This window comes from Oratosquilla oratoria, chromosome 28 (genome assembly GCF_046742065.1).
Source record: "Oratosquilla oratoria isolate Oo_2021 chromosome 28, ASM4674206v1, whole genome shotgun sequence".
Lineage (NCBI taxonomy): Eukaryota > Metazoa > Arthropoda > Malacostraca > Stomatopoda > Squillidae > Oratosquilla > Oratosquilla oratoria.
The window spans coordinates 51,334,682-51,362,459 of NC_134804.1; the positions used below are offsets into that span (position 1 = coordinate 51,334,682).

Genomic DNA, 27,778 nt, shown 5'->3' on the forward strand with positions numbered 1-27,778 from the left:
CGTAACTGGACAATTGTGTTCCGGACATTTGCGTCCTGGACACTTGCGTACCTAGACAATTGGGTACCTGAACAATTGAGCACCTGCACAACTGCATACCAGATAATTGCATAACTGGTCAATAGCAAAAATCATAAGGAATAAGGAATTTAAATATTCAATACTTTAATGTTTAACGGCCTAAACATTTGTGTTTCAGGCTATATGTATATTTGCGTAAACCAGGTGATATCTAGAAATAAAAAATACCTTAGCATCTAGTTACAAAATCGAAAAATGATCCTTGTGCTGGAATACCGAGACTGGACATTTGGTCACCGGACATTTGCCCATCGGACATCCGCCCACCGGCCCACATGTGTGATAACAGATTTGGAATGAACTTGCCATCAAATATAATCAGAAGCTGTGTATGGTGCGCGCTATCCCTTTTGAAAATTGTCTTATCAGGACTGTAGGTTTCTGACAGTCATGGTTCTCTTATTTACATTTTGACTTTTTTTGTATTCTTAAATCCCTCTATTTAAGTCACTTTTTTCTTTGTTGAAATGGCTTCCTCCTTTTTCAATGTTTCGATTAATTTCCAAATAAAAGGGTGGTGACAGGATAAAGAATTTTGCAAAGCATTATGCAAACCTTCTACACTGTTGTTAGACCTGGCAACTGATTTGTCACTCTTTATCGAACATTCCAAGACTATAGGAAAAGTTATTTCAAAGTAGGCAATAAATTCTGGTGGGAAATCATAATCAGACAAATCAACGATTTTTTTGACAATGTCATTTACAGGGAGAAATGCTAATGCGGAAAAACATCGAATCTTAAATTAAATATAATTTCCGTATACCCTCAATCCTAGGTCACACATTTTCTTGAAAATAGACTTAGATAAAAGAGAAACGCATGAATTTACTATTAATTTTTGCAGTTAACCTGTTTTACAATTATATGGTACGCAGTTGTTCTGCAGTTGTCCAGGTACTCAATTGTCCTGGTACGCAATTGTCCGGGACGCAATTTTGTTCGCAATTGTCCTAGTACACAATTGTCCTGGTACTCAATTGTCCTGGTACGCAGTTGTCCAGGTACTCAACTGTCCTGGTACGTAATTGTCCGGGACGCAACTGTCCTAGATCCATTTATAGGGGGAGTTATTGCTGGACGTGCCTTGTACTAGGTTGTTCTTCCATTGTATTCTTTGTTACAAACTGACTGTATTATGTGTTTCAGAGCGAGGAAAGAGTGCGACATCTTCAGGAGTTTGCCGCCGTTGGATTTACTGAGGACAGTACCCCACCAGCATCTCCCATTCCATCTGATCAAGTAAGATGACGCACGATCTCTTCTGACTAATACTACCTTTTCCTGGATTTTTTTTCTACTTTCACTGACGACAGGTTCATTTGATTAAGTTTTTTGAGAAGCCTCTGGGATGAAGCTGTGATCTTCTAAGGATCCGACTTCGTTATGTACGGAAGTTCTTTGTTGATATGCGTTATCGATATAACACACTCGAACTTATTGTAGTGATACAGAGGTGACGATCTTGGCAACAGCTGAGCACTTCTTGGTGTACATTTCTCATAGTATTTGATGTTGGCAAATAAAATAAAAACGTAATTGATTCTATTTGTTCAATACATCAGGGCAAAGGTTTTACAGTACAAATGCAAACAAAAGTAATGATATACAACTACATTTATTTATAGATACTCGTATCTATAAAACATTGTAACATTGGATACATTCTGATGAAACGAGTTGAAGAGATATGTTATGCATGTACAGTACAACTGGATACGTACGTGAACAGTATTGTGCTCAGAGTATCAAAAATGTCGAAGAAATGATATATGGTATTTGCTCTCTCTCTCTTTCTCCTCCCTTCTCTCTCTTTCCCCTCCCGTCCCCCCTCTCTCCTCTATCTCTCTTACCTTTCTCTTCTCTATCTCTCTTACCTTTCTCTTCTCTATCTCTCTTACCTCTCTCTTCTCTATCTCTCTTACCTTTCTCTATCTTTCTTTCCTCTCACCCCTCTTCCTACCTCTCCCCCTATCCCTTCTCTCTCTGTTCCCATAGCGTGTTCAGTTGGCATCACCCAGACCCAATGGTGGCCGTAGATAATATCTCTTCCGCCAATCACGAGACGGTTTTATTAGACACTCGATCCACTACCGCTGCCCCGCCACCACGAACAGGTTACCTGTCCTTCCCTCACGCCCCGACAATGGTAAAGCTCGGCGCGACAGGGAGAGACCTCCGGCGGACACATCCGGACCCTTCTCGCGTTCCCTCAACCTCCGCTGCTAATGGTGCCAAATGTCACACGAAGTTTTCCTCTCGGAGTGCCTGGCTATGGGCCAAAGGGTCTGCCGAGTAGAAACTTCTTCTTCTAATTCCACCATGAGCATCTCGTGGTAGCTCTTGTCGCTATGGCGCGTTTGGCTCCGATTCCGTTTCGGAAGCTCGAAAGTTGAGGTTTCATTGCGCATGACGACAGGTGGCTGACGCTTGCCTTGGTTCAGCATCTCCTGATGTAAGCTTCTCAAACATAGCCCCTGGAAATAGATACCTCAGGGCCGAATGAAATCCCTTGTTGTTAAAAATAGGTATCAGTGACAAGTACCTGAATGTAGGGGATAGCCAAACTGCCCATTTTCAAAACCCGTCTTTAGCCCCACCAGGAGGTGCAGCCCTGAGGGGCTGACACTCGATCTCCAGATTAAGCCCATGGAGGCGGGAGAACCGGCGACTGATCTCCTCTTCCTACCACTTTCATTTGGTGACATAGAAATAGTCCCACAGTCAACAGTCAATTCTCTCTTCTCTCTCTCTCTCTCTCTCTCTCTCCCTCCTTCACTTAGCAGCCTTTTTTTCTAACAGATTCTGTTCTCAGACGAAACAATCATATTCAACAAAGCGGCAGACTCGAACATAAAGGGGTTTTTAAATAACTGAAATCTTATCATATTCTAAATTTACCCATTAGTTAATCTTTATAATCCTGTGGGGTTGAGCATGTCACCGACTTAAATGTGTTGATCCAGTGTAGTCTATCACAGCTTTACTGGTATCGCCTGTGACGCACACTTGTTTACGACATCTAGATAAGCACTTAACCTTTGATCCAGAGGTTCTAGACCTTTTTCCTCACATAACCCATACTTATGCGCTGCTGTTGCTTAACCTCCTTGAGACAACATTAACACTAAATTTAATCGTTGTGCATTCACTAACTCACACTAATTTTTGGTTTGTGGTCCCACTTGTAAACACTCTGTAAGGAATACAGTTGAAAGTGATAGAGATTTTGGGCCCAGTCCGGGAACCATGTGTCATCCCCTCTGGGTTGCATCTCCTTGTGGGGGTGAGAGGGTTGACGGGCTTTGAAAATGGGAAGATTCGCTGTTCATCTTGCAGAACGACACTGAGGTACCCGTCATTGATCCCCAAGTAGGTAAATAAAATAATAAATGAATAAGTAAATAAATTCATGGATTTCTTTGTTTCTAATAATTAATTTTATAAATTAGAATTTTTAATAAATGATTTGCAAATAAATATATATAAGCATCAAATTAAGATATATAAAATAGATTAATATACGAATAGATAAACAAACAAAAGGAGAAAATAAATATATGGGTAAATGAAAACCTCCCCACCAATGATATCAATTTCATTACAAACATGACAGTGCTTGATGGGAACATTAATTAGTACCTTTACATTTGCTGACAGTACTTCCAACACCTTCACAATCACGACCATTTACATCATTGTTGCTGCCTTCATCGCTGTCGCAACTGTAGACTACTACCGGCCAGAAGGACCACTAGGGGCTACTACCCAGCCACTACCCACTACCACCACCACCACCACCACCACCACCACCACCACCACCACTACCACCACCACCACCACTACCACCACCACCACCACCACCACCACCACCACCACCACCACCACCACTACCACCACCACCACTACCACCACCACCACCACTACCACCACCACCACCACCACCACCACCACCACCACCACCACTACCAAAACCACGACCACCACAAATCTGAATCTTTGTCACCACAATATAGCTGAGAATATGCAGTCTGATATTACCGTCTTCCCTTTGCTCAATTCCTTCTACCCTTCCTCCATCTCTACCTCCTCACAATCCTTCCATCTTACCTCAATCCTCTTTGTCATTTGTCTCCTCTTCACTAAACTACTCTTTCCTTGATTTGTCCCTCTTCCTTCCTCTCTACCTTCACCTCTTTTCTACCTCCTCTCCTCTCTTTTCATATCTCTTCTGCCTCCTCCTCTTCTTTCTCTTTACCTCTCTTCTATCTCCTCCCCCCTCCTCTTTGCTCCTTCCTCCCACCTCTTTGCTGTCTCCTCCCTCCTCTTTGTTCCCCCCTCCCCCTCTTTGCTCCCTCCACCCTTCTCTTTGCCCTTTCTCCCTCCTCCTACTTTCCCTCCTCTTTGCTCTTTACTCCCACCTCTTTGTTCCCTCCTCCCTTCTCTTTGCCCCTTTCTCCCTCCTCCCTCTTCTTTGCTACCCCTCCCTTCTCTTTGCTTCCTCTTCCCCCTCTTTACTCCCTCCTCCCCTCTCTTTGCTCCTTCTACTCCATCATCTTTGCTACCCCTCCCTTCTCTTTGCCCCCTCCTCCCTCTTCCCTCCCCCCTTACCCTCTTCCCTTTCCCTGCAACTGCAGCATTACGGGTTTCCAAGCTAGGCTTTGTGGTACGATCTCATTTGCATATTCTCAGCTAACCGCCAAATACTTGATGATTATTTCCGTGGTTGCTCACTGATTAGTATTCATCCAAATGCCATTTCGCTTTATGCCGCTATTTACGCCCGGGAAAACGCCTCAGACACCCCACGTCCCGACCCCTTGATCGTGTCCCTCACGCCCACAGCGCGCGTGTGTTGATAGGCGTGTAAGTGGGCGTCTATTACTTTCGGGTGTGCGCGTATCACCATATGTATGGGGGTCTCTTTATTCGTTTATTTTTTTTCTTTCTTTCGTTTTTTTCTTTCTTTCATTCTTTCTTTCCCTCCTTCTTTCCATTCGTTTTCTTTGGTTTCTTTTACTTTCTCCTGCGGTTTTGTGAGTCCCAACCTTTTTAGGATGTGGTTTTATATCTAATTTATTTTTCTTATCAATTAATCAATTAATTAACTTGTAACTTATTTATTCATTTATTTGTTTCTATTTTATTTACTTGTTTATATGGTTTTATTTGATTTTTGTAATGGCAGAGATATTTAGAATAATAGAATCTACTCAATCCATTGGACTAAAGTAGATTTCTACTAGAGACTATATGGATGCTCGATGACCATGTGGGTTAGAACGTGGCTACCTCTGGTGGAGGTCAAGGTGATGGCGGTTCGAACCCTGCCACCTACTATTACAACTTCTAGTAGTAGTAATAGTATAGTAGTATTAGTTATACTGGTAGTAATATTAAAAGAAAGAGCAGTAATAGTAGTACTATTAATACTACTATTAATGATAGCACTAGATATATTACTACTATAATTACCACTACTACTATTACTACGACTATTACTACTCTTACTACTACTACTATTACTACAACTATTACTATTACTTCTACTACTACTATTACTATACTACTACTATTAAAATACTACTACGACTACTACTATTACAACTGCTACTACTACGACTACTACTATTCTACTACTATTACTACTACTACTGATAATACTATTAACACTATTACTACTACAATTAATACTACACTACTGTAAATACTATTACTTCTTATATTACTACTATTATTGCAACTACTACGATTACTATTACCACTATTCCTACTACTACTATTATTACAACTATTACTAATACTACTAGTATTACTACCACTACTACTACTAATGCTATTACTAGTATTATTACTACTACTTTTACTACGAAAACGATCACTACTAGGATTACTACTACTATAACTAATTATGTTACTACTATAATTACAACTATTACTACTTGCATTACTATTATTACTAATAAGGTCTATTCCTACTACTATAATGACTAAATACTACTATTAGTACTATTATTATACTATTACTACTGTTACTACTATTTCTACTATTACTACAACTACTACCATTACTATTACAACTAATATTACTACTATTACTAGTACCATCACTATTATTACTATTACTATTACTACTATTAGTATTACCAATTTTACTACTATTACCATTACAACTGTTACTATTAATATTTTACTATTACTTCTAGTACTATTACAACTATTATTTTTACTATTACTTCTAGTACTATTACTACAAGTACTTTACTATTAGTACTCTTTCTACTAATAGTACTATTACTACTGTTACTCCTACTGTAAATACTATTACTACTACTGCTAATACTACTATTACTACTATTACTACTACTACAATTATTTCATATGCTACTACTATCACTACTATTATTACTACTACTGTTACTACTGCTACTATTACCATTACTATTATAACTATTACTAATACTATCATTATTATTACTACTAGTATTACTACTACAATTACCATTACAACTATTACTGTTAATACTGTTACTATTACTTCTAGCACAAGTACTTCTAGTACTATTACTAGTATTATTACTATTAATACTACTTCTTACTATTACTATTTCTATTACTGCTATTACTACTATTACTACTACAATTACTACTAATAGTACTATCACTACTATTACTACCACTGTTACTGCTGCTACTACCATTACTATTATTACAACTAATATTACTAATACTACTATTACTAGTACTATAATTATTTCTAATACTAGTATCACTACTACAATTACCATTACAATCACTACTGTTAATATTATTACCATTAATTCTACTAGCATTAGTACTTATAGTACTATTACTAGTATTACTACTATTAATACTACTGCAACAATAACCACTATTACTACTACTACTGCTACTACTACTACTACCCTTACTATCACTACTATTAGTACTACTATTACTATTTTTACTAATACTATTACTACTAATCCTACTACTACAACTACTACCATTACTATTATTACAACTCCCACTAATATTACTACTATTAGTAGTACTATCGCTATTATTACTAGTATTACTATTACTAATTTTACTATTACTACTATTACCATTACAACTATTTCTATTATTCTAATATTAATAGTAATACTAGTAATAATGGTAGTAATAGTAGTTGAAACAGTACAGTAGCAGTAGTAGTAATAGTGGTTGTAGTAGTATAGTAGTAATAGCAGTAATGGTAGTAGTAAGAGTAATAGAAGTAATAGTACTCGTAGTACTAGTACTAGTAGTAACAGTAGTAGTGGTAGTAATAGTATTAGTAATAGTTGTATTACTAATAGTAATGAAATTAGGAATAGTAATATTATTAGAAATATTTGTATTATTAGTAATACTAGTAGTAATAGCACGATTAGTAGTAAAAGCATTAGTAGGACGAATAGTAGGAACAGTATTAGTAATAATAGTAATAGTACTACTAGTAGTAATAGTAAAAATTGTAGTAATACTACTACTATTTCCACTATTACTACTACTACTAGTAGTAGCACTACAACTATTACTACCATTACTATTATAACTAATTTTACTACAACTATTAGCGTTACTACTATTACCATTACAACTATTACTTCTATTACTATTATTTCTACTATTACTATACTAATACTATTACTTCTATTACTATTACTTCTATTACTATTACTTATAACTATTACTACTATTATTACCGCTATAACTACTACTGCTATTACTACTACTACAATTACTTCTAATAGTACTATCACTACTGCTACTACTACCATTACTTTTATTACAACTACTAATATTACTAATACTACTATTACTAGTGCTACAATTATTTCCAATATTAGTATTACTACTACAATTACCATTACAATTATTACTGTTAATATTATTATTACTTCTACTAGCACAAGTACTTATAGTACTATTACTACTAGTATTATTACTACTATTAGTACTTCTATTACTATTTCTATTACTACTGCAACTATAACCACTATTACTACTACTACCAATACCATCACTACTATTAGTACTACTATTACTATTATTACTACTACTATTACTACTAATCCTACTACAACTACCATTACTATTATTACAACTCCCCCTATATTACTACTAGTACTAGTAATACCGCTATTATTACTACTAGTATTACTATTACTACTACTATTACTACTATTATTACCACTACTACTACTACTAGTACTTCTAGTACTGTACTTCTAGTACTATACTACTAGTATTACTACTACTAGTACTACTAATTGTACTACTACTACTAGTAGTACTACTGTTATTGTTACTACTACTATTATAACTACTACTATTATAACTACTATTACTACTACTACTAGTAGAAGTAATAGAAGTTGTTATTATAGTAGTAGTAGTAATAGTAGTAGTAGTAATGTTAGTAGTATTAGTAGTAGTGGTAGTAATACTAGTAGTAATAGTAATAGCAGTAGTAGTGATAGTAATAGTAATAGTAGTAGTAATAATAGTAATAGTAGTAATAGATGTAATAGTAGTAATAGCATGGGTTCTAGTAATAGTAGTAATAGTAGTAGTAATAGTAGTACTAGCAATAGTAGTAGTAATAATAGAAGTAATAGTAGTAAAAAGTATTAGTAATAGTAGTAATAGTAGTAGTAATAATAGTAGTAATAGAAGCGGTAGTAATAGTAGTAGTAATAATCGTTGTAGTAATAGTAGTAGTAGCAATAGTAGTAATAGTAATAGTAATTGTAATATTAGTACTAATATTAGTAATACTACTAATGCTACTACTAATATTACTACTACTAATACTAATACTATTACTACTACTACTATTGCCACTGCTATTGCTACTACTATTACTACTACTATTAATACTACTACTCTTACTACTACTACTATTACTACAACTACAATTACTACTACTATTACAACTACTATTACTACTACTTGTATTACTACTATTACTAATACTATTACTACTACTACTTTTACTACTTTTACTACTACTGCTACTACTACCACTATTACTACTACTATTACTGTTACTACTACTATCACTACTACTACTACTATTATACTACTAGTACTAAAAGTGTTTATAATGGTAGTAGTAGTAATAGTATTAATAGTAGTAATAATAGTAGTAATAGTAGTAGTGTTAGTAATAGTAGTAGTAATAGTAGTGGTAGTAATACTAGTAGTAATAGTAGTAGCAACAGTAATAGTATTAGTAGTACTAGTAGTTGTAATAGTAATAGTAGTAGTAATAGTAGTGGTAGTAGTAATAGTAGTAGTAATAGTAGTAATACTAGTAGTACAAATACTAGTAAAAGTAATAATAGTAGAAATAGTAGTAATGTTAGTAGTAGTAATAGTAGTGGTAGAAGTAATAGTAGTAATAGTAGTAGTAATAGTAATACTAGTGGTAGTAATAGTAGTAGTACTAGTAATAGTAGTAATAGTAGTAGTACTAGTAATAATAGTAGTAATATATTAAAGTACTAGTAATAGTAGTAATAGTAGTATTAATAGTAGTACTAATAGTAGTAGTAGTTGCAATAGTAGTAACAGTAGTAGTAATAGTGGTAAAAGTAGTGGTAATACTACTATTACTACTACTATTGCTACTAGTACTATTACTACTACTTTTACTACTACTATTGATACTACTACTACTACCATTACTACTATTACTACTACTATTACTACTTTTACTATTACTACTACTACTACTACTATTACTACTACTATTACTCCTACTACTACTACTAGTACTAGTACTACTACTAATACTACTAGTACTACTACTTCTAGTACTTCTACTAGTACTACTACTTCTAGTACTATTACCACTATTGCTACTACTAATACCACTATAGCTACTACTACTATTGTTCCTACTATTGCTACTACTACTATTATACTACTACTAGTAGGAGTAATAGAAGTGTATAATAGTAGTAGTAGTAATAGTAGTAGTAATTTTAGTAGTAGTAATAATAGGGGTAGTAATACTAGTAGTAATAGTAGTAGTGATAGAAAAAGTAGTAATAGTAATAGTATTAGCATTAGTAGTAATAGTAGTAGTAATAGTAATAATAGTAGTAATAGTAGTAGTAGTAGCAATAGTAGTAGTAATGGTAGAAGTAGTGGTAGTATTAGTAATAGTAGTAGTAATAGTAATAATAGTAGTAGTAGAAGTATTAATAGTAGTAATAGTAGTAGTAGCAATAGTAGTAGTAGTAATAGTAGTAGTAAGAGTAGTAATACTACTATTGCTACTACTACTACTATTACTACTACTACTACTAATACTATTATAACCACTCCTATTACTACTACTAGTATAATAGTAGTAGTAATAGTAGTAGTGATTGAAGTAGTAATAGTAGTGGTAGTAGTAGTAGTAATAGTAGTAGTAGTAGTAATAGTAGTAGTAGTAGTAGTAGTAGTAGTAGTAGTAGTAATAGTAGTAGTAGTGGTAATAGTAGTAGTAATAGTAGTATAGTAGTGGTAATAAAAATAGTAGTAGCAATAGTAGTAGAGATAATTGTAGTAGTAGAAGTGGTAGTAATAGTAGTAATAGTAGTAGTATTAATAGAAGTAATAGTAGTAATACTATTGCTAATACTATTGCTACTACTATTACTACTACAACTATTACTATTACTACTGCTACGATTACTACCAGTACTATTAATACTATTACTACTACTACAATTACTACTACTATTACTATTAATACTACTACTACTACTACCATTACTACTATTATTACTACTATTAATACTACTACTATTACTACTAGTATTATTACTATTATTACTACTACTATTACTACTAATACCACTAGTATTACTACCACTTCTATTACTACTACTACTCCTAATACTACTAGTAGTATAATAGTAATAGTAGTAGTGATTAAAGTAGTAATAGTAGTAGTAGTAATAGTTGTAGTAATAGTAGTGGTAGTAATAGTAATAGTAGTAATAGTAATAGTAGTGGTAGTAATAGTAGTATTGGTAATAGTAGTAGTAATAGTAGTAGATATAGTAGTGGTAATAAAAATAGTAGTAGCAATAGTAGTAGTAATAACAGTAGTAGAAATGGTAGTAATAGTAGTAGTAATAGTAGTAGCAATAGTAGTAATAGTAGTAGTAATATTGCTACTACTATTACCACCACTACTACTATTAATACTATTACTACTACTACTTCTACTACTACTACTAGTACTACTACTACTATTGCTACTACTACTATTACTACTACAACCACTACTACTATTACTGCTATTGCTACTACCGTTACTATTACTACTACTACTACTAGTATTACTACTATTAATACTATCACTACTACTATTACTACTACTTTTACTACTACTACTATTACTACTACTACTAGTACTAATACTATTACTTCTAGTACTTCTACTTACCGTTACTATTACTACTACTAATACTAGTATTACTACCACTACTATTACTACTATTACTATTATTACTACTATTACTACTACCATTACTACAATTACTACTATTACTATTAATACTACAATTAATACTACTTTTACTACTACTACTATTACTACTACTACTATTACTACTACTACTAGTACTAATACTACTATTACTTCTAGTACTACTAGTTCTACTACTACTACTACTACCACTACTACTATTACTACTACTACTACTGCTACTACCGTTTCTATTAGTACTACTAGTATTACTACCACTACTATTACTACTATTACTAACATTACTACTACTGTTACTATTATTACTACTATTACTACTACTATTAGTATTACTACTAATTTTACCACTACTATTGCTACTACTATTACTATTACTATGACCACTAGTATTACTACCACTATTACTACTACTACTACTATTACTATTATAACCACTTCTATTACTACTACCAATAGTATAATAGTAGTAGTAGTAGTAGTTGTAGTAATAGTAGTAGTAATAGTAGTAATAGTAGTAGTAGTAATAGTAGTGGTAGTAGTAATAGTATTTGTAATAGTAGTAATAGTAGTAATAGTAGTAGAAGTGGTAGTAATAGTAGTAGTAATAGTAGTATTAGTAGCAATAGTAATAGTAGTAGTAATAGTAGTAATACTACTATTGCTACTACTATTACTATTACTACTACTATTACTACTACCATTACTACTATTACTATTAATACTACTTATTTTTACTACTATTAATACTACTACTACTAGTACTATTACTTCTAGTACTACTAGTACTACTGCTACCACTATTACTACTACTATTACTACTACTATGACCACTAGTATTACTACCACTATTACTATTACTACTATTACTATTATAACCACTTCTATTACTACTACCAATAGTATAATAGTAGTAGTAATAGTAGTGGTAGTAATACTACTAGTAATAGTAGTGGTAAAAGTAGTAGTAGTAATAGTAATAGTAGTAGTAATAGCAGTAATAATAGTAATAATAGTAGTAATAGTAGTAGTAATAGTAGTAGTAGAAGTGGTAGTAATAGTAGTTGTAATAGTAGTAATAATAGTTGTAGTAGCAATAGTAGAAGTAGTAGTAGCAGTAATAGTAGTATTAGTAGCAATAGTAATAGTAGTAATAGTAGTAATACTACTATTGCTACTACTATTACTACTACCATTACTACTACGCATATTATTAATACTATTACTACTATTGCTACTACTTTTACTAGTACTATTACTTCTAGTACTTCTACTACTACTACTACTAGTACTACTACTATTGCTACTACTATTACTACTACTATTACTATTACTATTATTACTAGTATTACTACCACTACTATTACTACTTTTATAACCACTTCTATTACTACTACTAGTATAATAGTAGTAACAATAGTAGTAGTGATAGTAGTAGTAATAGTAGTACTAATAATAGTGGTAGTAGTAAAAGTAGTAGTAGTAATAGTAGTAGTAATAGTAGTAATACTACTATTGCTACTACTACTACTATTACTACTACTACTAATACTACCATTACTACTATTACTATTAATACTATTACTACTATTATTACTACTACTAGTACTTCTACTACTCCTACTAGTACTACTACTAGTACTACTACTACTATTGCTACTACTACTATTACTACTACAACCACTACTACTATTACTGCTATTGCTACTACCGTTACTATTACTACTACTACTACTAGTATTACTACTATTAATACTATCACTACTTTTACTACTACTACTATTACTACTACTACTAGTACTAATACTATTACTTCTAGTACTTCTACTTACCGTTACTATTACTACTACTAATACTAGTATTACTACCACTACTATTACTACTATTATCATTACTACTACTATTACTATTATTACTACTATTACTACTACCATTACTACAATTACTACTATTACTATTAATACTACAATTAATACTACTTTTACTACTACTACTAGTACTAATACTACTATTACTTCTAGTACTACTAGTTCTACTACTACTACTACTACCACTACTACTATTACTACTACAACCACTACTATTACTACTACTATTACTGCTATTGCTACTACCGTTTCTATTAGTACTACTACTAGTATTACTACCACTACTATTACTACTATTACTAACATTACTACTACTGTTACTATTATTACTACTATTACTACTACTATTAGTATTACTACTAATTTTACCACTACTATTACTACTACTACTATTACTACTACTATGACTAGTATTACTACCACTATTACTATTACTACTACTATTACTATTATAACCACTTCTATTACTACCAATAGTATAATAGTAGTAGTAATAGTGGTAGTAATACTAGTAGTAATAGTAGTGGTAAAAGTAGTAGTGATAGTAATAGTAGTGGTAGTAGTAATAGTATTTGTAATAGTAGTAATAGTAGTAATAGTAGTAGAAGTGGTAGTAATAGTAGTAGTAATAGTAGTAGTAATAGTAGTAGTAATAGTAGTATTAGTAGCAATAGTAATAGTAGTAGTAATAGTAGTAATACTACTATTGCTACTACTATTACTACTATTATTACTACTACCAGTACTACTATTACTATTAATACTACTTTTATTTTTACTATTAATACTACTACTACTAGTACTATTACTTCTAGTACTACTAGTAGTACTACTACTAGTACTACTACTACCACTATTACTACAACTATTACTACTACTATTACTATTACTACTATTACTATTATAACCACTTCTATTACTACTACCAATAGTATAATAGTAGTAGTAATAGTAGTGGTAGTAATACTAGTAGTAAAAGTAGTAGTAAAAGTAGTAGTAGTAATAGTAGTAGTAATAGTAGTAGTAATAGTAGTGGTAGTAATACTAGTAGTAATAGTAGTGGTAAAAGTAGTAGTAATAGTAATAGTAGTAGTAGTAATAGTAGTAATAGTATTAATAGTAGAATTAGTAGCAATAGTAGTAATAGTAGTAATAATAGTAACAGTAATTGTAGTATTAGTAGCAATAGTAATAGTAGTAGTAATAGTAGTAATACTACTATTGCTACTACTATTACTATTATTACTACTACCAGTACTACTATTACTATTAATACTACTTTTATTTCTACTATTAATACTACTACTACTAGTACTATTACTACTAGTACTATTACTTCTAGTACTACTAGTAGTACTACTACTAGTACTACTACTTTCACTATTACTACAACTATTACTACTACTATTACTATTACTATTATTACTAGTATTACTACCACTACTATTACTACTAATATAACCACTTCTATTACTACTACTAGTATAATAGTAGTAGTAGTGATAGTAGTAGTAATATAAAGTACAAATAGTAGTGGTAGTAGTAGTAATAGTAGTAGTAAAAGTAGTAGTAGTAGTAGTAATACTACTATTATTACTACTACTACCACCATTACTACTATTACTATTAATACTACTTTTACTTTTACTATTAATACTACTACTACTACTACTAGTACTAGTACTTCTAGTACTCCTACTAGTACTACTACTACCACTTCTATTACTACTACAACTATTACTACTACTACTATTACTATTTCTACTATTGCTACTAATATTACTATTATTACTACTATTATAACCATTTCTATTACTAGTAGTATAATAGTAGTAATAGTAGTAGTAGTGATAGTAGTAATAGTAGTAGTAGTAATTATAGTGGTAGTAGTATTAGTGGTAACGATAGTAATAGTAGTAGTAATAGTGGTAACGATAGTAATAGTAGTAGTAATAGTGGTAACGATAGTAATAGTAGTAGTAATAGTGGTAACGATAGTAATAGTAGTAGTAATAGTGGTAACGATAGTAATAGTAGTAGTAATAGTAATAATAGTAGAAGTGGTAGTAATAGTATTAATAGTAGTAGTAATAGTAGTATTAGTAGCAATAGTAGTAATAGTATTTGTAGTAATAGTAGTAATACTACTATTGCTACTACTACTACTATTATTACTACTACTAATACTACCATTACTACTACTTTTATTATTAATACTACTATTACTACTACTATTATTACTACTACCATTACTACTATTACTATTAATACTACTTTTACTACTACTATTAATACTACTACTACTACTACTACTACTAGTACTTCTAGTAATCCTACTATTACTACCACTACTATTACTACTACTATTATAACAACTTCTATTACTACTACTAGTATAATAGTAGTAGTAATAGTAGTGGTAGTAATACTAGTAGTAAGAGTAGTAGTAATAGTGGTAGTAGTAGTAATAGTAATAGTTGTAGTAATAGTAGTAGTAGTAGTAATAGTAGTAATAGTTGTAGTAATAGTATTAATAGCAGTAGTAGTAATAGTGGTAGTATTAATAGTAGTAGTAATAGTAGTATTAGTAGCAATAGTAGTAATAGTATTTGTAGTAATAGTAGTAATACTACTATTGCTACTACTACTACTATTATTACTACTACTAATACTACCATTACTACTACTTTTATTATTAATACTACTATTACTACTACTATTATTACTACTACCATTACTACTATTACTATTAATACTACTTTTACTACTACTATTACTTCTAGTAATCCTACTACTACTATCACTACTATTGCTACTACTATTACTACTACTAACACTTGTATTACTACCACTACCATTACTACTAACATTACTATTACTACTATTATAACTTCTATTACTACTAGTAGTATAATAGTAGTAGTGATAGTAGTAATAGTAGTAGTAATAGTAGTAATAGTAGTAATAGTAATAGTAGTAGTAATAGTTGTAGTAATAGTAGTGGTAGTAATACTAGTAGTAAGAGTAGTAGTAATAGTGGTAGTAGTAGTAATAGTAATAGTTGTAGTAATAGTAGTAGTAGTAGTAATAGTGGTAGTTATACTAGTAGCAATAGTAGTAATAGTAGTAATACTACTATTGCTACTACTATTACTACTGCTACTAGTATTACTACTACTACCATTACTATTAATACTTTTACTACTACTACTATTACTACTACTATTGCTACTACTACTATTATTACTATTACTACTACTATTACTACTACTTTTGCTACTACTTCTATCACTACTATTGCTTCCACTACTACCATTGCTTCCACTACTACCATTGCTTCCACTACTACTATTGCTTCCACTACTACTATTGCTTCCACTACTACTAATGCTTCTACTACTACTATTACTTCTATTTCTACTATTACTTCTATTACTGATATCACTTCTATTTAAGGGAGAGCGACTGGAGGAAGTGGATAGTTTTAGATACTTGGGTGCAAGTGTAGCAGGAAAAGGTGGAGTGAAGGTGGAGGTAGAATGTAGATTGAGAGAAGCGAGTAAATGCCTTGGTGGTTTAAAGAGTGTAATGAGAAATAGACATTTGGGAATGGATGCGAAGAGGAGACTGTATGAAGGAGTGATTGTGCCAACAGCACTGTATGGGGCAGAAACGTGGAACATAAGAGAAGAAGAGAGAAGGAGTTTGAATGTGTTTGAGATGAGGTGTCTGAGAAGTATGGCGGGGGTTACTAGGCTAGATAGAGTGAGAAATGAGGAGGTGAGGAGGAGACCAGGGGGTGAAAAAGGATTTGGGAGAGAGGGTTGATGAAAGAATATTAGGATGGTTTGGACACATGGAAAGAATGAGTGAAGAAAGACTAGTAAAAGAGGTATGGAAGGCAGATGTGGAGGGAGTGAACATGAGGGGACGTCCTAGGATGAGGTGGATGGATGGGGTGAATGGATCATTTGGGAAGACGGTAATCTCTGTTGAAGAAGGAAGGGAGAGGACGGAAGACAGAGGAGAGTGGAGAATGGTTGTATATGGGTGATGTTGTGAGGGCGTGAGGAGGTGTGGGCGGGGGGGGGTGGGGGGGGGTGGTATGTATGTGTGAGTAAATTTTGACGCAGCCCGAAGGGATTTCTCCCCGTCCTCTCCTTATATGCAAAGGGGAACGGAGAGGGGGGGTCGCCGATTAAATGAAGCGGCCTTGCTGTGGATGTACTGTGTCTTGCGACACTGCTTCTGACCCAGGGCGGTGGGCGGGGTGCAGGGATGACCCGTCATCCAGGAGGTGCTCAGATGAGAGGAAGGGTGGGAGGGGTGTGGAGTGTATTTGGGGATGAAATGGGTGGGAGTGTTTTTATGCCTTTCCCTTTTTGGCTACCTCCCTTGTAAGGGGGAAAAAGCCTTGGTATATGTATGTATGTATGTATTACTTCTATTTCTACTATTACTTCTATTACTGATATCACTTCTATTACTGATATCACTTCTATTACTGATATCACTTCTATTACTGATATCACTTCTATTACTGATATCACTTCTATTACTGATATCACTTCTATTACTGATATCACTTCTATTACTGATATCACTTCTATTACTGATATCACTTCTATTACTGATATCACTTCTATTACTAATATTACTTCTATTACTAATATTACTTCTATTACTAATATTACTTCTATTACTACTATTACTTCTAATACTACTATTACTATTACTTCTTTTACTTCTAGTACTATTGCTACTTTTACCACTACTATTGCTATTACTACTACTAATACTATACTACTAATTCTGCTACTACTATTACTATTAACAGCAGCAGTAGTAATACTAGTTGTAATAGAAATAGTAGTAACAATAGTAATAGTATTAGTAGCAGGAGTAATAGTAATTATACTAGTAGTAAGAGTAGAATAGTAGTAGTACTAGTAGTATTAGTAATAGTTGTATTATTAGTAATAGTAGCACTAATAGTATTAGTATTAATAGTAGTAATAAAATAGTAATATTAGTATTAATAGTAGAAGTAATATTAGTAATATTTTACTATTAGTAATAGTAGTTGCAATAGTAATACTAGTAGCAATAGTACTATTAATATTAGTAGTAATAGTAGTAATACTAGAAGTATTGATAGGAATAGTAGTACTACTACTACTATTACTACTACTACTATTTTCCCACTACTATTACTACTACTAGTAGCACTACCACTATTACTACTACTACTACTAGTAAAACTACTAGTAGTAGTACTATTAATAGAAGTACTTATGTTACCACTAGTAGTACTACTACTACTAGTACTTCTATTATTACTACTAGTACTACTACCATTACTATTACTAATATTAGTAGCACTACTATTACTACCACCACTGTTACTACTACTATTAGTTATAATATTAGTAACAATTACATTAACAGTAGTAGTAACACTAGTACTAGTACTATAAGTAATAGTAGTGGTGGTAATAGTCGTAGTAATAGTAATAATGGTGGTAGTATTAATATTAATAATACTAATAGTAACAGTAGTACAGTGGTAGTAGTAATAGTATAGTAGTAATAGTCGTTATAGTATTAGTAGTAGTAATAGTGGTATTAGTAGTTGTAGTAATAGTAATAGTAACAGTAATAGTTGTAATAGTATTAGTAGTAATAACAATAGTAGTAGTAATACTAGAAGTAGTGATAGTAGTAATAGTAATAGTATTAGGAGTAGTAGTAACAGTGGTAGTAGTAGTAATAGTATAGTAGTATTAATTTTAGTAGTAGTAATAGTAGTAGTAATAGTAGTAGTACTAGTAACAGCAGTAGTAATAGTAACAGCAGTAGTAATAGTAGTATCAGTAGTAACAGTTGTAATATTATTATTAGTAGTAATAGTAGTATTAGGATATCAAATGACATTCTTTGTAAATTGTTGAGAAAAATGAATATTTTACCATAGTAATTTTACGGCGGAAAATGTGCTGGAGGTGGGAAGTACCGCCGATTAACTGGAGACTGGAGGAAAAGTAGCCTTGTGCGATAACCTCTACTCATCGATATTATCATGACCAGGGACCAATGATGAATATATGCTGCAAGATGGATTGCAAAGCTACCCATTCTTAAAACCCGTCAACCTATTCACCTCCATCAGGTGCAGCCCTGAGGGGTTGTCACTCGGTCCCCGGACATAACCTCAGTCGTATTTCTTACACCTGTTCACACATGAGGAGTTATCAACCGGTGATTGATCTCCCACTGCCTCTTTAAACCCGTAAAGAAAAAAAAAAATCCACAATGATACAGAACAAAGAACAATCCAAAATTTCTTTCTGCTAGAGACCTATGGGAGGTTCTGAGGACCGTTGCCAGACACTGTAGGGCCGCGGGTTTCCCACTAGTGAAGATTGAGCAAACAATGGATTGATTGACAGATTCACCAAAACACACGAACCTTGTAACACTAATTCACGTGAACCGACGCATGAAGAACCTATACCAACATCCCGGCCACTATACAAACATGCTACTTGCTTTTGCTACTTGCTTTTGGGTTACAATATTCTAGACTTTCGTAAGAACATCTCCACAATATGTCTAACATTCGTATATTAGGTTTAACTTCTTTTAATTCGTCATTTTCAGCTTCTTTATATATGACGCAAGAGTAATTTGACATTTGGGAATTTTGAAAAACAAAATCTCGTTACCGAAGTCGTTTCTACCCAAACGAAGTAGCAAAACCAAGTAGCATGCTAGCCAGAAATGCCTAGCGTGCCGCCACCTTTAAACGTTTACATAACCTTAACTCCACCACGCGATCAAAAACTAACACAAATGCTTAGAACCTTCTGCTCCCAGGCCATAACTTTGCAGTTGTTGAACTACTTTTACAACCCATCCAAGACGTAAATCCGGTAGTATTCACAGTTGTCTAATAACAGGACCCTTGGAAGGAGATGACGCTGACCATATTGGGAAACCATGCGGTTCGAGCTGGACGTTTTATCTTTATTGCCAGCTAATGTGGTCGGGGTCAGGTTGGGGCTGAGGTGGTAATTGTGGTGGTGATTGTGGCAGAGATGCGGTTAGGCCCGGAGAAATCCGATAAGATTTCTGCCATTTACCAAAGAAACCACAACTGATATCGTGGCGTATATATGTGTGTGTGTGTGTGTGTGTGTGTGTGTGTGTGTGTGTGTGTGTGTGTGTGTGTGTGTGTGTGTGTGATTCACCTTGGTCTTTGGAACACGTGTTGGACTCGTGATCGACAGCTATTTCCCTCCCGGAGGAGAGCTCAAAGCTTGTATGACCGATCTATGGGTAATGCTATGACCTTACACGCACACACACGCCCAACTCCCCGCCCACGAGAGTTGGAGTAACGACTCGAAGCGCAGCGATACCGAAATAATTTCAACCCTGGGCAGGATTCGAACCAGGTGCCGCCGTACTGACAGTCTGGGACTCTACCAACCGCGTCACCGTGTGTGTGTGTGTGTGTGTGTGTGTGTGTGTGTGTGTGTGTGTGTGTGTGTGTGTGTGTGTGTGTGTGTGTGCTTTATATAGAATTTCAAAAGCGTTATTTGAAGAATCTTGTGCCCCACTTGCGAGAAAGAAGTCTTAAGTTTTGCCAGTCTTAGCAAAGCTTTTATCCTTGCAAAGAGACTGCATGAGACCATAAGGTCTACACTAGGCAGTTCCATGCCCATTACCACCTATTATCCCCATAAAGTTGTCTAACATTTTCTTAAAACAACCGATAGTTTCAGCTGTCACTACATGGTTAATAAGTCTATTTCATTCGTTCACCAATCTGTTGGTAAACCCGTTCTTATCTATTTCCTTCTTAAATCTAAATTTGTCCTAATTACATCCACATCTGCGAGTCCTCCCCTGTTGTCTTAATATGATGACCTTGTCTGTATCTCCTTTGTTAAAGCCCTTGATCCACTCGAACAACTCTGTTAGATCATCCCGAATTCTATGTCTTTCCAGAGAGTGTAAATTAAGGTGACTAAGCTTGTCCTGATTTTAGTGAATTGATGTCCATTCTATAGGACAGAGACCAAAACTGTACCGCATAGTCAAGGATGGGTCTAACTAACGCCAGAGTTTGATAACTACCTCTGCACTTTTATTCGTAGAGGTCCTAGCAAAGAAACCTAATGTTCTGTTAACTGTATTCCTGGCGCTAATACACTGCTTCCTGGATTTAAGGCCAGGACTCACTAGAACTGCTAAGTCTCTCTCACATTCAGTTTTCTCTTAAAAAGAAAAAAATGCTAAGGTATACCTGCTTCCTGGTATGAGTAAATCTACGTTTAACACACTGCATTTTGCTATATTGAAGTCCATTTGCCATATCACTGACAATGTTAACAATTTGTTAAGATCTTCCTGCAGTATCTCGGCGTCTTCACCTGACCTAATTTGGCATCCTATTTTAGTGTCGTCCGCAAACTCATTAACTTCAATACTATTCCCATTGTCCAAGTAGTTTATATACATAATGAACGATAAAGGACCCAGAACCAAGCCTGAGGAACTCCATTAGTAACAGTTCCCTATTTGAATTTTACACGGTTTATTGTGCCCCGCTGTTTCCTGTCAATGATCCAGGCTCTTATTCATTCAAACATTTTTCCTCCTATGCCATCTGCTTTGATTTTATTTAGTAGCCTCTGGTGGGGCACCTTGTATATACATACATACATATATATATATATATATATATATATATATATATATATATATATATATATATATATATAAATCGCTTATGACAACGACTTAATTCAAATCATGAAACGGCCGTGATTCAGCTTCGAAACAGGGACCCCGGGGCGCAAATCCCGCTGTATTATCTTAGGCGATCTGACCCCTGGATACTAATATATGTGTCAGGTTAACGACTGTTTTGAATGCTCTGTGTATAGGAATGTTAGTATGCGAGATTCGCGGTCCTCGGTCCCCGGCTCGAAGCTGGCTCACGGCCGTTTCATGATTTGATGTGTATATATATATATATATATATATATATATATATATACACTCACACGTGTGATAAACGTGGTAGGAAAACGCAGGTTGGAGTAGGAACACTATATTGCTGACGTTTCGACTACAAGTCTTCTTCAGAGCGATAGTGGGAGACAAGCCTTATTCCACTGTGCTATGACATTACTCTTCTCTGATATAATACTTATACACAAAAAATCTCTCTTATACTGGAGCTGCCAGAGTAAAATCATACACTTATCCTACACAGACCCTGCATCTATCCAAATATATCCTCCTCTCTTCCTCTCCTCATTCCTCTCGTGCTCTTAATTTTCCTACTCTTTCTACTCTTTACACTTCTACTCCTCTTCTTGTCTCCTCGTCTCTCCTTCCCCTCCCTCCACTCTCTTCCACTCTCACGTTTTCCCTATTCACCATTCCTTCCCATTCCAACTTCTATTATTCATCCTCCTATTCCTTCTGTTCCTCCTTGGCTTCCTCCCCTCTTTTCTCCTCGTCCCTCCTTCCCCTCCTCTTTGATTAGACCAACCTGTTCCTACCTACGTCAGGGCCCCATTTGCATAGACACAGATTGTCCTTTCTGTCTGTGGCTTCAGTATAAGGATTCTGCCCTTTGAGCAAGACCCAGGGTGGAATCATTGATGGCCCATTCTTCAAAGGATGCAGCCACCAGCAGACACAAAAGATAATTCCCTCATCTTGATACCAAGAAGAAAGTGTTAATGTACAGCAGTATTTACGATATTTTTATATTCGTTCGTTAGAAAGGGGTGAATCATGAACAGGTAAACGTCATAAGAAGATATGTGAGAATCTGATACATTAAAGAATATGTGAATTAATACCAAATGTAAACTATTTGGAGTGAAAACATGTACAAAACGATGCTACGAAGTGTCTAATTCTGATTTGTTATATTTATATATATACATATATATATATATGTATATATATATATGTATATATATATATATATGGATATATATATATATATATATATGTATATATATACTGTATATATATCCACACATACATACATGTCTCGTTTTCTGCGAGACCTAACGACACCAGAGAGTAACTTCGCTTGTAACAGCGACACAATTCAAACAAGCAGACCTGGCCTTCGCGAGCTTTGATCTCTGGTAGCTATGAGCGTGAAACTCAAGCGTTACCACTCCGCTACTCAGATCGTTAAAAGTCCTGAAACCTGATAGTGATCTTATACCCAGTGTTGGGCCGACTGAAATCTATACTCCTGTAGCTCGTTTTCTATCAGACCCAACTTGATGTCCAATTGATTCAAGTGATAATTTGCTATTCCACACAGCTTAAATTGTCCATGGTCTATAACGTTGATATGTACTATGAAAAGAAGTGGCCCAAGAACGGAACTTTTGCCATGATAACCTCAATTTCAAGCTCCTTATTGGCCAGCCATGTCTGTCCTTCTGTATCAAGGGTTTTGAACTTGATATACACCTTAACTTGCTGAAATTCGTTCTTGATATTGAGGGCATTGAAATACACTACATCTAGAACCTCATAATTACATAGCATTTCTTCCAGGCCCTCTCTTGGTTTCTCTAGTTTGGTCAATCCTGATTTCTCTAGTATACTTATTACCTACTCTAAAAAAGAAGAAAAGACTTGGCATACAACAGACACTCAAATGTTATTGACTAATATTATGAAATTTCTTTTGCAGGGTGGACGCAGCTCAGAAGACCAGCAGAAGAAAAGGTCCAAGGGAGGAAAACATTCAGAAGAAGAGAAAAGGATGCATGAAGACGCTGAAAGAGGAAAACAAAAAAGTGGAGGAGGAGGAGGAGATGGTGGAGGAGGTGGTGGAGGACACAGAGCAGGACCTGGCGTGGAGGACCTCCGAACACCTCTTTAGATATTTTTCTTCTTTTCTCAAAGCTTGCGGTGCTAATAGTCAGGCTTTCTATTTCCTGTTTACACAGTAATCTTCATGTTTCTTTTTCATATGTCTTGTGGTTCTTCCTTTCCCCCTTCGTGTCCACCAGCACTTCGCTCAATAACCACTAAGCGCTTCCTACATCTGAAACCTCAAAATTCAACACTGACCCATGAGTTTTCAGCCATGGGCAGATTCTTATTTCATGTTTAGTTCGTTATCTTTATTAAGTACCTCCTCGCCTCTTCCTCAACTTAGTAACCACCACTTCCTCGACTGCCTCCACTCAACTCCTCTTCCATCGTAGTCTCCACTTCGTCCGTCCAACAAATTGGCGTCGTTGATTCTTAGGTGGTTCGAGTCTTCCAGTTACATATCTAGTCTCACACGGTAAGGAAATACATTGAGCACTTGGTCATTATAGTAATGTGATGTATATGTGTATAGATATAGATATGTAAAGAAATATATACATATGTATGCATGGAAATAAACTCTCACACTGGGATTCGAACCCTCGCCAGAGCGGCTTGCTTCGTAGAAGGCGAAGATCGTACCGTTACGCCACTGGCGAGGGTTCGAATCCCAGTAGGAGAGTTTATTTCCAAAATGTCAAAATGACACAAACATATGTATGCATGTTCAGTTGCTATTTAGACACCTTCAGGATATATTGTCGGAAAATAAAGAAACATATACTTAAGAAACTTTTATAGTTTGCCAACGTTTATGTTATTAGAATATATGAAATCACTTGAAAGATTATGAATATTTGGCTATCACTTTTTCATGTTGAATACGATCAATTTCCTGCAGTTTGTTGTTGCGGCTTGTGCACTTTTTAATTCCGGTAGTTGGAATAATTTTCGATTCCTACATAAGTAATGATGCTGAACTTAATAAATTGAACCATCTCAACATCTCTTCGGATTTCATATTGGTTAGCTAAGATTTTACCTCCCTTTTCACAAGTGTTCCTGTCTGTAATCTATAATTTTACTTTTACGATGAACTTGCAAATTATGACATAAGTAATGATGCTGAACTTAATAAATTGAACAATCTCAACGTCTCTTCGGATTTCATATTGGTTAGCTAAGATTTTACCTCCCTTTTCACAAGTGTTCCTGTCTGTAATCTATTATTTTACCTTTGCGATGAACTTGCAAATTATGAGTTACTTCATGTTAACACCATTATTGATGTAAATAGCCGTGTTATAAACTCGAAGTTTCTTTCAATGTAGGATTTTGAACTTAAAACTTTGGCATGGCTATGGGAGTCCTCTATCCCCAATGCTTAGTTATCTACACATTCTAATTTCATCTTAAGGGTTTTATTATTAAGCATTCTCCGCCCAAATGACATTTGATAGACATTTTGATAACACGTTATGTATCTGCAATTATTTAGAAACCTTTCCCATTTGGAGAAATTGGTTCTTTCCATCAATTTCACGACAGATATAGAAAATAATAGTTTGTCATTTTTTGATATCGTGATGGACAAAAGTGAAAGAAATTCAAATCCATAGGAAACCAAACAATGTTCTGTCATGTATTCACTATCATCATGCTTGTCACCGCATAACTAAACTTTAATTTTTTCCAGCAATATTTTTTTTAAAGCTTCAGTAATATTCATCCCTAATTCCTAGATGAAGTGGTTGATAAGACCTTAGGCATAGAATTCAGCTTTTGAACAAGAAATAATTATAGAAAAGAGATTAGATGCCAGTGTCATTTAGCTTTTTGATTTTATCCTAGAACTTGTTTTGTTGCCCTATTTCTTATCAATATATTTCTTCTTCTCAGATAAGGTGGCGTTCGGAGGATTCAAGATAATGCTCTCCCCGTTCAAGATCTTCCATAGGACGTTTTGCGAACACCGCAGTAAACTGTTAGTGACTTCGCTGAGGTTCTTACTATATCTTCCCTTCCGGTCAAGCTGCGCAGTGGTGCACCAAACCTTTTAGTAGGAGTTTAACTCCTAACGTGGTTAAAGTCACGTACTCCTAACGTGGTTAAAGTCATGTACTCCTAACGTGGTTAGTCATGTACATTACCGCGCTAAAGAGGTCAGTTGTGCAAGGATGGCCGAGTCGAGTACAAGAGCCCAGGGTCGACAGTCAAGAAGTAGATCCTGGAAACGAAGGACAAGAAAGGTTCTGGAAATCCAAAAGAAGCATGAACGAAATATTTCAATTTAAGAAGAAACGAAACATTCGTGGAAACATGAAATGGAGTGCAAACCTTCGAAAGAGAAGTGGAAAAGTGACGAAAGGCGTTGAATTCCAAAGGGAAATGAAGAATGCGAGCCTGGCTCACATTTTTGGTTCTGTTGAGAGGTTAATGAATGTGTTGGGGCAGACATACAAGTAGCGGTTTCCACTATGTATGGCAGCTAACTTAACATGGCGACTTTTTTTTCTTAGGTGATTCGTGAGTGATTCTCTTTCCGGTCTGTTGTACTGGTGAAAGTGAATATATGAATATATCTGCATTTATATACTTATGTTTATATATATTATATATATATATATATATATATGTATACATGTATTCATACATGTATACATAAATATATCCAACTGAATATTTTCATTTACAGGTACATATACACACATGTGTACATATACTTGTACATATCAATGTACATACATACACACATATACACATACACATTCCTATATATGTACATATATATATACATATATATATACATACACATATACATCGGCATATACTGTATATGTACGTGTGTATGAACACATACATATATGCATATGCATATACATATAAATATACGTATACATATGCACATATATATACATATATACGTATGTATGCATATATATGTATACATATGTATATATATTCATATGCACTTTATGTATTTATAAAATTGTATGAATGTAATGTATAGTTTGGCAGGCTGGTATTGCACAAATATCATACGGAAATGTTGATGAATTTTGACCAATATAATAGACTGATGTACTATTAGCTCTCTTGAATAACTGAATTGTGTAGAAGTTCTTTTGTACAGCTTTAGAGAACAAGAGAAAGAGAGAGAAACAGGTAGATAGAGAGTAGATACTGAGGTAGTGAGAGAGAACGGGAGAGAATGTCGAAAATGCTTGAGTAAAAACATTATATATATATATATATATATATATATATATATATATATATATATATATATATATACATAAAACGAAAAGACTGCATCAATGGAAAGCCTTATTAAATGAGAGGAATATTCAAGTGAGAATGCAGGGGGAAATACGAGGACTTTAGGTGAAGTTCAACTCAAACAGTGACGCAATGAATGTGCGGGACGTACGAAGCCTGT

At 34.1% G+C, this 27,778-nt stretch overlaps 1 protein-coding gene across 16 annotated transcripts in view; it reads left to right on the forward strand.

The window, feature by feature from the left end:
* Nucleotides 1–27,778, forward strand: part of brp (ELKS/RAB6-interacting/CAST family member bruchpilot) — a 696,927-nt gene that overhangs the window by 666,344 nt on the left and 2,805 nt on the right. For all 16 annotated transcript variants that reach the window (XM_076211493.1, XM_076211481.1, XM_076211492.1 and 13 more), the window contains 3 exons: nt 1,231–1,323; nt 24,212–24,814; nt 26,239–27,778. The exon at nt 26,239–27,778 is cut by the window's right edge and continues 2,805 nt beyond it. In XM_076211493.1, coding sequence (XP_076067608.1) covers nt 1,231–1,323; nt 24,212–24,403 — 285 coding nt within the window. In that variant the 3' untranslated portion in view covers nt 24,404–24,814; nt 26,239–27,778. The remainder of the gene's footprint in view (nt 1–1,230; nt 1,324–24,211; nt 24,815–26,238) is intronic.